General features: G+C 44.3%; 1 protein-coding gene across 1 annotated transcript in view; it reads right to left on the minus strand.

Annotated features, from left to right (window-relative positions):
- LOC126336984 (cysteine-rich motor neuron 1 protein-like) overlaps positions 1-14,233 on the minus strand; it is a 1,115,002-nt gene that overhangs the window by 32,439 nt on the left and 1,068,330 nt on the right. Inside the window, exon 3 of the mRNA XM_050001221.1 lies at positions 8,283-8,474. Within this exon, the coding sequence (XP_049857178.1) occupies positions 8,283-8,474 (192 nt within the window). The remainder of the gene's footprint in view (positions 1-8,282; positions 8,475-14,233) is intronic.

Below are 14,233 nucleotides of genomic sequence, written 5' to 3' on the forward strand. Positions count from 1 at the left end.
ACTACTTTTGGCGGATGGATACAAGACAGGTTTGGCAGTAATTATTAGGACAAGATTTGTCACCTTTTTTGTGCACAGGAGTAATAACTGTCATTATTAAGGATGAGGGGAAACAGTTGTTGACAAACACCTGGTTTATAAGAGGAACATAGTGGATGTGCTATTACATCCACAATTCTTTTCATCACAAAATTGCTGAGACCATAAATGTCTTCCAATTTTGAGTAACTTAATTTTTCTGTTGCAGCTGTAATACTCCTTAGTTTTACTTCTTCCCATTTACAGACAGGAACTACATTTTCAAAATTCTGTAGGTAGAAGTTTCCATGATTTGAGTTTTGGATGTTGCCTTGTTTATGGCTATGTTCTGTAGCAGCAGTTTTATTCACATTGCCAGCATTAATGAAGAATATATTGAAATTATCTGATGTAATACCAGAGTTACAAGAATTATTTTGCTAACATATTTACTTCTACCCAGATGAGTCTTGACAACAGTCCAAGCTGCTTTAAATTTATTTTGGTACTTATTAATGTAATGATCATTCGCCTTGCACTTGACTGATTTAATTTCTGCCTTGTATTTATTCTTTAACCTTATGTAGTTTCTTCTGTCTGCTTCACTTTTCTTCTGTTTCTCATGGGAAATCATGAAGGGAGCCGCTCACTGTTCTGTAACTCAGCTAGAGGATGAATCCTTTAATTCAAGAAAATTTTGATTGTTGTTCAGAGCTAAAAAAACGGCATCAGAGCTTTTCCACTGCTAACTCAGCTTACTACTGTATAATATGGTAATAACTTTCTTCAGTCTCATCAATAAACTGGCTCAACTGATGGCATGTGATCTTATATAATTAACTAATTAATGGAAAATCTCATATAAAGATGTGAAACAATTACTAACAAAGAGATAGAGGGGCTGGCCAGTACTTACCTCAGCTCAGTACAGCCGATAGAAACACAAAAAACAACCGAAAATTTAAGTTCCTAGCTTTCGGAATAAATGTTCCTTCATCAGGGAGGAGAGAGGGGAAAGAAAGGGAAGAAGGGAAAGTGGATTTAGTTACTCACAACCCAGGTTATGAAGCAACAGGGAAAGGAAAACAGGGAAGGTAGCAAGGATGGAGGCATGGTTGTCTGAGGGAAGCCAAAGATATTCTACTGCAGGTACTGTGCCAGCTTCAAACCAAAGAGGATGCATACAGAAGTAAAGAGGTGTATAGTATAAAGATGTAGGATGGAAAGATGCATGAATGGCTAAAGAGGAAAGGGAAAGAGGAGAAGACTGAAAAGTAAATGGGGGTGAGGTTGTTTAACGTAGGTTCAGTCCAGGGGGATGGCGGGATGAAAGGATGTGCTGGAGTGCAAGTTCCCATCTCCGCAGTTCAGAGGGACTGGTGTTGGGTGGGAGAAGCCAAATGGCACATACAGTGTAGCAGGTTCCTAGGTCCCTAGAATTATGTTGGAGGGCATGCTCCGCTACTGGGTATTGGACATCTCCTAGGCGGACAGTTCGTCTGTGTCCGTTCATACGCTCAGCCAGTTTAGTTGTTGTCATACCAATGTAAAAGGCTGTGCAGTGCAGGCATGTCAGTTGATAAATGACATGTGTAGTCTCACACGTGGCCCTGCCTGAATTGTGTATGTTTTCCTAGTAGCGGGGCTGGAGTAGGTGGTTGTGGGGGGATGCATGGGGCAGGTTTTGCAGCGGGGTCGGTTACAGGGGTAGGAACCGCTGGGTAGAGAAGGTAGTCTGGGAATATTGAAGGGTTTAACAAGGATGTTACGGAGGTTAGGAGGGACGACGAAAGGCAACTCTGGGTGGTGTGGGGAGAATTTTGTCAAGGGATGATCTCATTTCAGGGGTTGACTTGAGAAAGTCATATCCCTGGCGAAGTAATTTATTGATGTATTCGAGGCCAGGATAATATTGGGTGACAAGGGGGAAGCTTCTGTGTGGTCTGAGGGTAGGAATATTGTTGTTGGACGGGGAGGAATGTATTGCTCGGGAGATCTGTTTGTGGACAAGGTCTGCAGGATAGTTGCAGGAGAGGAAAGCACTGGTCAGGTTTTTGGTGTAATTGTTGAGGGATTCGTCACTGGAGCAGATACGTTTGCCACGAATACCTAGGCTGTAGGGAAGGGAGCATTTGATGTGGAATGGATGGCAGCTATCAAAGTGAAGGTACTGTTGTTTGTTGGTGGGTTTGATATGGACAGAGGTGTGGATGTGAGCTTCAACAAGATGAAGGTCAACATCCAGGAAGGTGGCTTTGGTTTTGGAGAAGGACCAGGTGAAATTCAGATTCGAAAAGGAGTTGAGGTTATGGAGGAAATTAAGGAGTGTTTCTTCACCATGAGTCCAGACCACAAAGATGTCATCTATAAACCTATACCAGGCCAGGGGAAGCAGCTGTTGGGTCTTCAGGAAAGCCTCCTCCATGCGGCCCATGAAGAGGTTGGCATAGGATGGAGCCATCCTGGTTCCCATAGCAGTTCCCCTGATTTGTTTGTAGGTCTGGCCTTCAAAAGTCAAGTAATTATGGGTGAGGATGAAGTTGGTAAGTGTGATAAGGAACGAGGTTTTTGGAAGATCTTCGGGTGGGCGTTGGGAGAGGTAGTGCTCAAGAGCAGAGAGACCATGGTTGTGTGGGATGTTTGTGTAAAGGGATGTAGCATCTATGGTCACAAGAAAGGTTTCAGGTGGGAGAGGAGTGGGAATGGATTTGAGGCGTTCTAGGAAGTGGTTTGTGTCCTTGATGTAGGATGGGAGTCTGCAGGCGATAGGTTGGAGGTGTTGGTCTACCAGAGCTGAGATACGTTCTGTTGGGGCTTTGAAGCCTGCTACAATGGGACGGCCAGGATGGTTCTCTTTGTGGATTTTGGGTAATAGGTAGAAGGTAGGGGTACGTGGCTCAGGTGGAGTGAGTAAGTCTATGGAAGCCATTGTGAGGCCTTGTGAGGGACCTTGGATTTTTAGGATTTTCTGCAGCTCAGTCTGAAAGGAGCGAATGGGATCCTGGGTAACAGCTTTGTAGGTTGAGGTGTCGGAGAGTTGACGCAGTCCTTCTACCACATACTCCACACAGTCAAGTACCACAGTTGTGGAGCCTTTATCCGCCGGAAGGATTACAATAGAGCGGTCTGTTTTCAGCTGCTTAATGGCACGGGATTCAGCTGGGGTGATGTTGGGGGTTGTCAGGATGTTCTTCAAGAAGGACTGGGAGGCAACACTGGATGTGAGGAATTCCTGAAATGTCTGCAAGGGATGGTTTTGGGGGAGGGGAGGAGGATCCCTTTGAGAAGGAGGTCGGAACTGGTCTAAACAAGGTTTCCACACTGGGTCTAGTATTTGGGGGCTGTGTTTGGGTGGTGAAGTGATATTTCCAGTTGAGGTTCCGGGTGAAAGAGAGGAGATCTTTAACCAGGGCAGTGTGGTTGAATTTAGGTGTGGGGCTAAAGGTTAAGCCTTTTGATAGAACAGATGTCTCTTGAGGAGAGAGGGATCTGGATGAGAGGTTTAGAACTGAATTGGAGTTGGTGATATGTGGCATTTGACTGTGGTTATAGTTGAGATTTGGTCTGTGTGGGGTATGTGCTGGGATGGGGAGATTGAGTAGGATGGCTAGGCTAGGTTTGTTGGCTATGAGGGGGGTTTGTTGACGGTTCTGTTGTGGTTGGTGTTTGTGAGGGATAGGGAGAGGGACCCGGCTTCTTAGGTGTTGCACTAGCACTGTGGATAGTTTTTTCAGGTGGTGTGTGGCTTGGGACTCAAGTTTGCGGCTGGCTTCTAGGATGATGTTCCTGAGTGTGTTCTCCAAGCAAGGGTTTGAGAGGTGGAGGACTTTGAAGAGAGATAGGAGCTGTTGGGAGTGGTGGTTACATGAAGTAGTGTAGAGATCAAACCTAGCCTAGCCACCCTACTCAATCTCCCCATCCCAGCACATACCCCACACAGACCAAATGTCAACTATAAACACAGTCAAATGCCACATATCACCAACTCCAATTCAGTTCTAAACCTCTCATCCATATCCCTCTCTCCTCAAGAGACATCTGTTCTATCAAAAGGCTTAACCTTTAGCCCCACACCTAAATTCAACCACACTGCCCTGGTTAAAGATCTCCTCTCTTTCACCCGGAACCTCAATTGGAAATATCACTTCACCACCCATACACAGCCCCCAAATACTAGACCCAGTGTTGAACCTTGTTTAGAACAGTTCCGACCTCCTTCTCAAAGGGATCCTCCTCCCCTCCCCCAAAACCATCCCTTGCAGACATTTCAGGAATTCCTCACATCCAGTGTTGCCTCCCAGTCCTTCTTGAAGAACATCCCGACAACCCCCAACATCACCCCAGCTGAATCCCGTGCCATTAAGCAGCTGAAAACAGACCGCTCTATTGTAATCCTTCCGGCGGATAAAGGCTCCACAACTGTGGTACTTGACCATGTGGAGTATGTGGCAGAAGGACTGCGTCAACTCTCCGACACCTCAACCTACAAGGCTGTTACCCAGGATCCCATTCCCTCCATTCAGAATGAGCTACAGAAAATCCTAAAAATCCAAGGTCCCTCACAAGGCCTCACAATGGCTTCCATAGACTTACTCACTCCACCTGAGCCACGTACCCCTACCTTCTACCTATTACCCAAAATCCACAAAGAGAACCATCCTGGCCGTCCCATTGTAGCAGGCTTCAAAGCCCCAACAGAACGTATCTCAGCTCTGGTAGACCAACACCTCCAACCTATCACCTGCAGACTCCCATCCTACATCAAGGACACAAACCACTTCCTAGAACGCCTCAAATCCATTTCCACTCCTCTCCCACCTGAAACCTTTCTTGTGACCATAGATGCTACATCCCTTTACACAAACATCCCACACACCCATGGTCTCTCTGGCCTTGAGCACTACCTCTCCCAACGCCCACCCGAAGATCTTCCAAAAACCTCGTTCCTTATCACACTTACCAACTTCATCCTCACCCATAATTACTTGACTTTTGAAGGCCAGACCTACAAACAAATCAGGGGAACTGCCATGGGAACCAGGATGGCTCCATCCTATGCCAACCTCTTCATGGGCCGCATGGAGGAGGCTTTCCTGAAGACCCAACAGCTGCTTCCCCTGGCCTGGTATAGGTTTATAGATGACATCTTTGTGGTCTGGACTCATGGTGAAGAAACACTCCTTAATTTCCTCCATAACCTCAACTCCTTTTCGAATCTGAATTTCACCTGGTCCTTCTCCAAAACCAAAGCCACCTTCCTGGATGTTGACCTTCATCTTGTTGAAGCTCACATCCACACCTCTGTCCATATCAAACCCACCAACAAACAACAGTACCTTCACTTTGATAGCTGCCATCCATTCCATATCAAACGCTCCCTTCCCTACAGCCTAGGTATTCGTGGCAAACGTATCTGCTCCAGTGACAAATCCCTCAACAATTACACCAAAAACCTGACCAGTGCTTTCCTCTCCTGCAACTATCCTGCAGACCTTGTCCACAAACAGATCTCCCGAGCAATACATTCCTCCCCGTCCAACAACAATATTCCTACCCTCAGACCACACAGAAGCTTCCCCCTTGTCACCCAATATTATCCTGGCCTCGAATACATCAATAAATTACTTTGCCAGGGATATGACTTTCTCAAGTCAACCCCTGAAATGAGATCATCCCTTGACAAAATTCTCCCCACACCACCCAGAGTTGCCTTTCGTCATCCCCCTAACCTCCGTAACATCCTTGTTAAACCCTTCAATATTCCCAGACTACCTTCTCTACCCAGCGGTTCCTATCCCTGTAACCGACCCCGCTGCAAAACCTGCCCCATGCATCCCCCCACAACCACCTACTCCAGCCCCACTACAAGGAAAACATACACAATTCAAGGCAGGGCCACATGTGAGACTACACATGTCATTTATCAACTGACATGCCTGCACTGCACAGCCTTTTACATTGGTATGACAACAACTAAACTGGCTGAGCGTATGAACGGACACAGACGAACTGTCCGCCTAGGAGATGTCCAATACCCAGTAGCGGAGCATGCCCTCCAACATAATTCTAGGGACCTAGGAACCTGCTACACTGTATGTGCCATTTGGCTTCTCCCACCCAACACCAATCCCTCTGAACTGCGGAGATGGGAACTTGCACTCCAGCACATCCTTTCATCCCGCCATCCCCCTGGACTGAACCTACGTTAAACAATCTCACTCCCATTTACTTTTCAGTCTTCTTCTCTTTCCCTTTCCTCTTTAGCCATTCATGCATCTTTCCATCCTACATCTTTATACTATACACCTCTTTACTTCTGTATGCATCCTCTTTGGTTTGAAGCTGGCACAGTACCTGCAGTAGAATATCTTTGGCTTCCCTCAGACAACCATGCCTCCATCCTTGCTACCTTCCCTGTTTTCCTTTCCCTGTTGCTTCATAACCTGGGTTGTGAGTAACTAAATCCACTTTCCCTTCTTCCCTTTCTTTCCCCTCTCTCCTCCCTGATGAAGGAACATTTATTCCGAAAGCTAGGAACTTAAATTTTCGGTTGTTTTTTGTTTTTTGTGTTTCTATCGGCTGTACTGAGCTGAGGTAAGTACTGGCCAGCCCTTATATAATTAACAGCTGACATGACTGGCTTTAGAACCTGTGGCATAACAGAGCACTTTCATCACAGAGACGTCTTTTCCTGCCGCCTTTGACACAAGGGCAAAGGCATTTTATTTTTTCCATGCTACTACTTCTTAGTATTTTACATAGTTCTGCTGCCTTAGCAGCACAGACTGTTGAATGGTTTAATGGGGTTTCACTGGTTATTCTTTCTAAATGTTAATAAAGAAGCAACAACTGGTACAGCATATTAATTTCATTCAGTGTAAACTGTGCAAAAGTGATTGGTGATTTACAGTTTCCAGTCTGTTACTATTGGGATTCATTTCCTGTCAGATCATTTCTGCAAAATTGTACTTACTTTTCCTGAATTTGACAGCTATGACATGATGTAAAATATATTTTTTTGGTGAGAGTATATGTAACTGGACACTGCTAAGATGAGCTTGATATGTTCTCCATAAATCAGTATGATTACAAATTTTGGTGTAGATATGAATGTCTGTTTCTAATTGTTCTCTGATCATCATTTTTGCTTGAGACTGTGGTTCTGTAATGACAAATTTGAAGGAGCTACGTGCTTGCCTTTAATGTTGTTTAAGATTGAATCCAACAGCTGCAGACAGATGTAAAATATTATTTCTAGTGTGTTGTAATGACAGTTTGGATGAGCAACAGTTGTATGCTAATGTTGCTTTCACTGGCTATATATACTCTGGTAGATGTCTTTGGCCTTTGAAGAATGACATAAACAGCACATCCAATTAGTACGTTACACAGTTAGATCATCAAATATCAGTTGTTAGTGTATATTATATAAACAGTTGTGTGTGAGATGGATTAATTGTGTGGCACTGAATACTTACAACAATGTTTAGAGGTGCTCTGCAATTGACCAGTGTGTTTGTTGAGGGAGAATTTTGTAGGATAACAAGTATTTATATTTTATCAGCAAACTTTATTTATTTTTCTAGTTTGACAGTTTCACTACTAGTTGTAAATTCTGGGAAATTAAAGCTAATAGACAGGAGCTAAAAAAACAAAAGAGAAGTAATAGTTTTCTTTGGTATCAGTTATCATTTAATAATACTAATATTTATTATTATTTTAATAATAATAATAATAATAATAATAATAATAATAATAATAATAATGATGATGACAATGACATTTATACACCTCAAATTTATACACCTCAAATGATGGTGCATATGTCCAAAGGTGTAAATGCAGTTACCACCAATAAGCGTGAAATTGGTGACACTTTAGTCTCCTGTTAAACACAAACAAACATTAGAAGGAATACCTACTGTAAGAGGCATCATACTCCCTGGGCCAGTTTAAGGCCCGAGCGACACAAGTGTCTGCTTGGTGTGTCAAGCTGAGAGGGATGCCTCTAGTGCAAAATTTTACACAGAGTGTATCATAATTAGTAATGGAAACAACTCATTTACAATCTCACTTGATTTTTTATTTACTTTTAAATATCTTACCAAGTGCCGAAGGAAGGAAGGATTGGCATCTAGTGTGTGAAGGAGATAGTGAACGATAAGTAGCTTCTGTGGAAAAATTGTGGGAGGGGGGTGGGCGCGAGGGACTATGATACTTGTGTCGAAAAATCTTCTCAAACTGGAACTGCGTACTCCACTTACTCAGACAAACTGGACAACATTTTCCTTTTGGTGTGTGCTTCTCAGGGCATGAAGCAGGTATCTCAGGACATACTTCTTTTTCAGTGCAAACAACAATACCATCTTCACATCTGCAGACAGTACAATCATCCTTTGACCATACTGTGCCATTCTTCTTCCATTCGTTATTCCATGAACACTGATAGTTTGTACCTGTAACAGTAAAGAGAAAAGTGCCACACATAAGAACAACATAGCCAGGAAATAAAATATTACGAATAAAACAAAAATAAACAAACAAATCAACAACCAAGTATTTTGGACTGAGAAAACTGTTCACAATAAATGACGCCCCCAGGTGGACTGACAAAGGGTTGAACACAGCATACTAAAAAGCCTATTTTACACGACACTAGGCCACCGGCAACTATGCTACCGGCCACTGCGCATGCGCGCCGCGCATTTGCCCAACTCGTTGGTGAAACTAAAGTATAACACATCTCGCCGTGTTCCAACTTTGGCGACACTAGTTGCATGAGTTATGATCTTATGTGTATTCGTAGAGTGTAGAAAAACTGAAATATGAAGTGGGGGAACGGAGAATAATATTCGCTTTTCGGATATCTATGCTTTGCATAGGTGTTTGTGGGATTTCAATGATGCAGAACTACGAAAATAAGCAACATATTGTTGCTCCTGAGACCGTCATGTGCGATCAGAACATTGCTGGTTTGACAGTATCTGAGCTGCAGGGAAAAAATTATTGGGTTAGGAGCACATATACGATTCTCTTCGCGAGATATATATACGTAGGAGGGCGCAATATACTGCTTGACTCTTCGGTGAAGGTATGTTCTCGAAACTTTAACAAAGGCCCTTACCGAGCTACTGAGCGGCTCTCCTGCAGAGTCTTCCACTGGAGTTTATCTATCATCTCCGAAATGCTTTCGCGATTACTAAATGATCCTGTAACGACGCGCGCTGCTCTCCGTTGGATCTTCTCTATCTCTTCTATCAACCCTACCTAGTACGAATCCCACACTGCTGAGCAGCATTCAAGCAGTGGGCGAACAAGCGTACTGTAACCTACTTCCTTTGTTTTCGGATTGCATTTCCTTAGGATTCTTTCAATGAATCTCAGTCTGGCATCTGCTTTACCGATGGTCAAATTTATATGATCTTTCCATTTTAAATCACTCCTAATGTGTACTCCCAGATAATTTATGGAATTAACTGCTTCCAGTTGCTGACCTGCTATTTTGTAGCCAAATGATAAGGGATCGTTCTTTCTTTGTATTCGCATCACATTACACTTGTCTACATTGAGATTCAATTGCCATTCCCTGTACCATGCGTCAATTCGCTGCAGATCCTCCTGCGTTGCAGCACAATTTTCCATTGTTACAACCTCTCGATACACCACAGCATCATCTGCAAAAAGCCTCAGTGAACTTCCGATGTCATCCACAAGGTCATTTATGTATGTTGTGAATAGAAACGGTCCTACGACACTCCCCTGCGGCGCACCTGAAATCACTCTCACTTCGGAAGACTTCTCTCCATTGAGAATGACTTGCTGCGTTCTGTTATCTAGGAATTCTTCAATCCAACCACACAATTGTTCTGATAGAAGATATGCTCTTACTTTGTTCATTAAATGACTGTGGGGAACTATATGGAACGTCTTGCGGAAGTCAAGAAACACGGCATCTACCTGTTAACCCGTGTCTATGGCCCTCTGAGTCTCGTGGACGAATAGCGCGAGCTGGGTTTCACACGACCATCATTTTCGAAACCCTTGCTGGTTCCTACAGAGTAGATTTCTAGTCTCCAGAAAAGTCATTATACTCGAACATAATATGTGTTCCAAAACTCTACAACTGATCGACGTTAGAGATATAGGTCTATAGGTCTGCACATCTGTTCGACGTACCTTCATGACAACGGGGATGACCTGTGCCCTTTCCCAATCCTTTGGAACGCTACGCTCTTCTAGAAACCTACGGTACACCGCCGCAAGAAGGGGGGCAAGTTCCTTCGCGTGCTCTGTGTAAAATCGAACTGGTATGCCATCAGGTCCAGCGGCCTTTCCTCTTTTGAGTGATTTTGATTGTTTCTCTATCCCTTGTCGTCTATTTAGATATCTACCATTTTTTCATCTGTGCGAAAATCTAGAGTAGGAACTACAGTGCACTCTTCCTCTGTGAAACAGCTTTGGAAAAAGACATTTAGTATTTCGGCCTTTAGTCTGTCATCCTCTGTTTCAGTATCTTTTTGGTAACAGAGTGTCTGGACATTTTGTTTTCACCCACCTACTGCTTTGACATAAGACCAAAATTTCTTAGGATTTTGTGCCAAGTCAGTACATAGAACTTTCCTTCGAATTCATTGAACGCCTCTCGCATAGCGCTCCTCACACTACATTTCGCTTCGCGTAATTTTTGTTTGTCTGCAAGGCTTTGGCTATGTTTATGTTTGCTGTGAAGTTCCCTTTGCTTCCGCAGCAGTTTTCTGACTCGGTTGTTGTACCACGGTGGCTCTTTTCCATCTCTTACGATCTTGCTTGGCACATACTCATCTAACGCATATTGTACGATGGTTTTGAACTTTGTCCACTGATTCTCAACACTATCTGTACTTGAGACAAAACTTTTGTGTTGAGCCGTCAGGTACTCTGTAATCTGCTTTTTGTCACTTTTTCTAAACAGAAAAATCTTCCTACCTTTTTTAATATCTCTATTTACGGCTGAAATCATCGATGCAGTACCCGCTTTATGATCGCTGATTCCCTATTCTGCGTTAACTGTTTCAAAGAGTTCGGGTCTGTTTGTCACCAGAAGGTCTAATATGTTATCGCCACGAGTCGGTTCTCTGTTTAACTGCTCAAGGTAGTTTTCAGATACAGCACTTAAAAAAAAATTCACTGGGTTCTTTGTCACTGCCACCCGTTATGAACGTTTGAGTCTCCCATTCTATATCCGGCAAATTAAAATCTCCACCCAGAACTATAAAGTGGTGGGGAAATCTACTCGAAATGTTTTCCAAATTATCCTTCAGGTGCTCAGCCACAACAGCTGCTGAGCCAGGTGGCCTATAGAGACATCCAATTGCCATGTCTGAGCTTGTTCAACCTTCATCCAAATTATTTCACATTTCGGATCTCCGTCAATTTCCTTCGATACTATTGCACTTCTTATTGCTATAAACACGCCTCCTCCTTCACTGTCCAGCTTGTCTCTGCGGTATACATTCCAATCTAAGTTTAGGATTTCATTGCTGTTTACGTCTGGTTTCAGCCAACTTTCTGTCCCTAGTACTATATGGGCATTGTGACCGTTTATTAATGAGAGAAGTTCTGGGACCTTTCTATAGACGGTCCTGCCGTTTACTATTAGCACATTAATATTGTTATTCCCTGTTGCATTTTGCCTACTCCTACCTTGCCGCGTCTCAGGAGGCGTCTCGTCGGCCCTATTCAGGGAATTCTGTAACCTAAAAAGCTCACATGTGCACTCCACACGTACTCCGCTAACCTTGTAGCACGTACTCCGTTAACCTTGTAGCCGCTTCCGGCTACCTATTCAGGGGGACCCTACATTTCTCCACCCGATAGCGGCGGTCGAGAAATTTGCACCCCAGATTTCCGCAGAATCGTCTGAGCCTCTTGTTAAGCCTTCTACTCGGCTCCAAACCAGAGGACCGCGATCGGTTCTGGGAACGATACTACAAATAGTTAGCTCCGATTCCACTCCGCGAGCGAGGCTTTCCGCCTTCACCAATTCCGCCAACCGCCTGTACGAACTGAGGATGACCTCTGAACTCAGACGGCAGGAATCATTGGTGCCGACATGAGCAACAATTTGCAGTCGGCTGCACCCAGTGCTCTCTATCGCCGCCGGCAGGGCCTCCTCCACCTCTCGGATGAGACCCCCCGGCAAGCAGACAGAGTGAACACTGGCCTTCTTCCCCGACCTTTCCGCTATTTCCCTAAGGGGCTCCATCACCCGCCTAACGTTGGAGCTCCCAATAACTAATAAACCCCTCCCCCCGTGTGTCTGCTCGGACCTTGCTGAAGGAGCAGCCACATGTCCACTCACAGGCAGAGCGGGCGGCGCCACACGGCCAGCCTCCACATTGACCCTCCGCCTCGTGCGCCGCGAACGCCGCTAAATCCGTCACACCCCTTGGGGAGAGGGTGGCCCAACCGCGCCCGGTACCCGCGAAGATGTCTCGACAGCAGGGACAGTGGGTGAAGCATGTAACAACTGGGATGTACCATGCGACGCACCAGACTCCCCACTGCCACAACACTCCGAGGCAGCAGCCTGAAGACGGCTGACCGCGGCCATCAACACGTTCAGCTGTTCGCGAACAGTGGCCAGCTCCTCCTGCGTCCGCACACAGCAGTTACATATACTATCCATCCTAAGAAATCAATTTACTGTAGAGAGTTAATCAACTTTTAACTAGACTGCTAATTCACCAAAGGCGGCTGATTGTTGACTAAACTGTGGTTTATAGACACTTCTTGTAGAAAACAATGAAAATAGCACCTGTCTCTGGACTGTATTCAAAACAAACACTAGCACTACTGGCACAATTGCTGACTAAAGGAACTCTCTCTGACTGCATTCAAAACAAACACGAAATCCATGGGACACTATTACTAGCACTCGACAACTAAAGCTTCCTAAAAGCAAAAACACACGGAAGAAGAAGTGACAAGTAAGAAAACTACAGTTAATACTTAAATTAACGTAGCTCGCTGCACAGCAGACGTGAAGCAGACGGCAGATGATTATATGATAGCGGAACAAAACTGGTAGCAGTTACTTCTGTAAAATATCTGGGAACGATTTGAAGTGGAATGATCATATAAAATTAATTGTTGGTAAGGCGGGTGCCAGGTTGAGATTCATTGGGAGAGTCCTTAGAAAATGTAGTCCATCAAGAAAGGAAGTGGCTTACAAAACACTCGTTCGACCTATACTTGAGTATTGCTCATCAGTGTGTGATCCGTACCAGGCCAGGTTGACAGAGGAGACAGAGAAGATCCAAAGAAGAGCGGCGCGTTTCGCCACAGGGTTATTTGGTAAGCGTGATAGCGTTACGGAGATGTTTAGCAAACGCAAGTGGCAGACTCTGCAAGAGAGGCGCTCTGCATCGCGGTGTAGCTTGCTGTCCAGGTTTCGAAAGTGTGCGTTTCTGGATGAGGTATGGAATATATTGCTTCCACCTACTTATACCTCGCGAGAAGATCACGAATGTAAAATTAGAGAGATTCGAGCGCGCACGGAGGCTTTCCGGCAATCGCTCTTCCCGCGAACCATACGCGACTGAAACAGGAAAGGGAGGTAATGACAGTGGCAAGTAAAGTGCCCTCCGCCACACACCGCTGGGTGGCTTGCGGAGTATAAATGATGTCTAGATCTGTAGTAGGTACAACGCACCGATGTTCGTAATGCAGTGTGCCCAGAATATCTGTTAAACGTCAGTGGTCAGTTATTATGAAACGGACAATAGACAATACAATTCCCTGCAACACATGACGAAGGCGGCTGTCTCCACGGTCCAGGAAACTGATTATCAGGTGAGATCCGGTCTATCTACTGATAGGGAAACAGTGACAGTAGATTTCATTTACACCCTATCAAGCAACCAAACGCCAGCATCTACACACCTATCAGATTAGATATCTGCACAACTTTCAGATTAGACTTTGGGCTAAATGGTTTAATGGTAACTTTGTGACTTGTTGTGTGAAACACATTTCATTGTGACGAACAATACCAAATGCAGCACTGAACTATGACTCAGCAAATTATTAAGGGTAATTGCACTAGAATGTTTAGCTTAATATCTTCATGAAAAACTCTTAACAAATACTGGGCATTAAAATTGAATTTAAATGAGGATAGAAAATTCTATTTAATTCATATAATAAAGTTTATATTGATCATACAGTGTGCTAT

Source organism: Schistocerca gregaria, chromosome 2 (assembly GCF_023897955.1).
Source record: "Schistocerca gregaria isolate iqSchGreg1 chromosome 2, iqSchGreg1.2, whole genome shotgun sequence".
Lineage (NCBI taxonomy): Eukaryota > Metazoa > Arthropoda > Insecta > Orthoptera > Acrididae > Schistocerca > Schistocerca gregaria.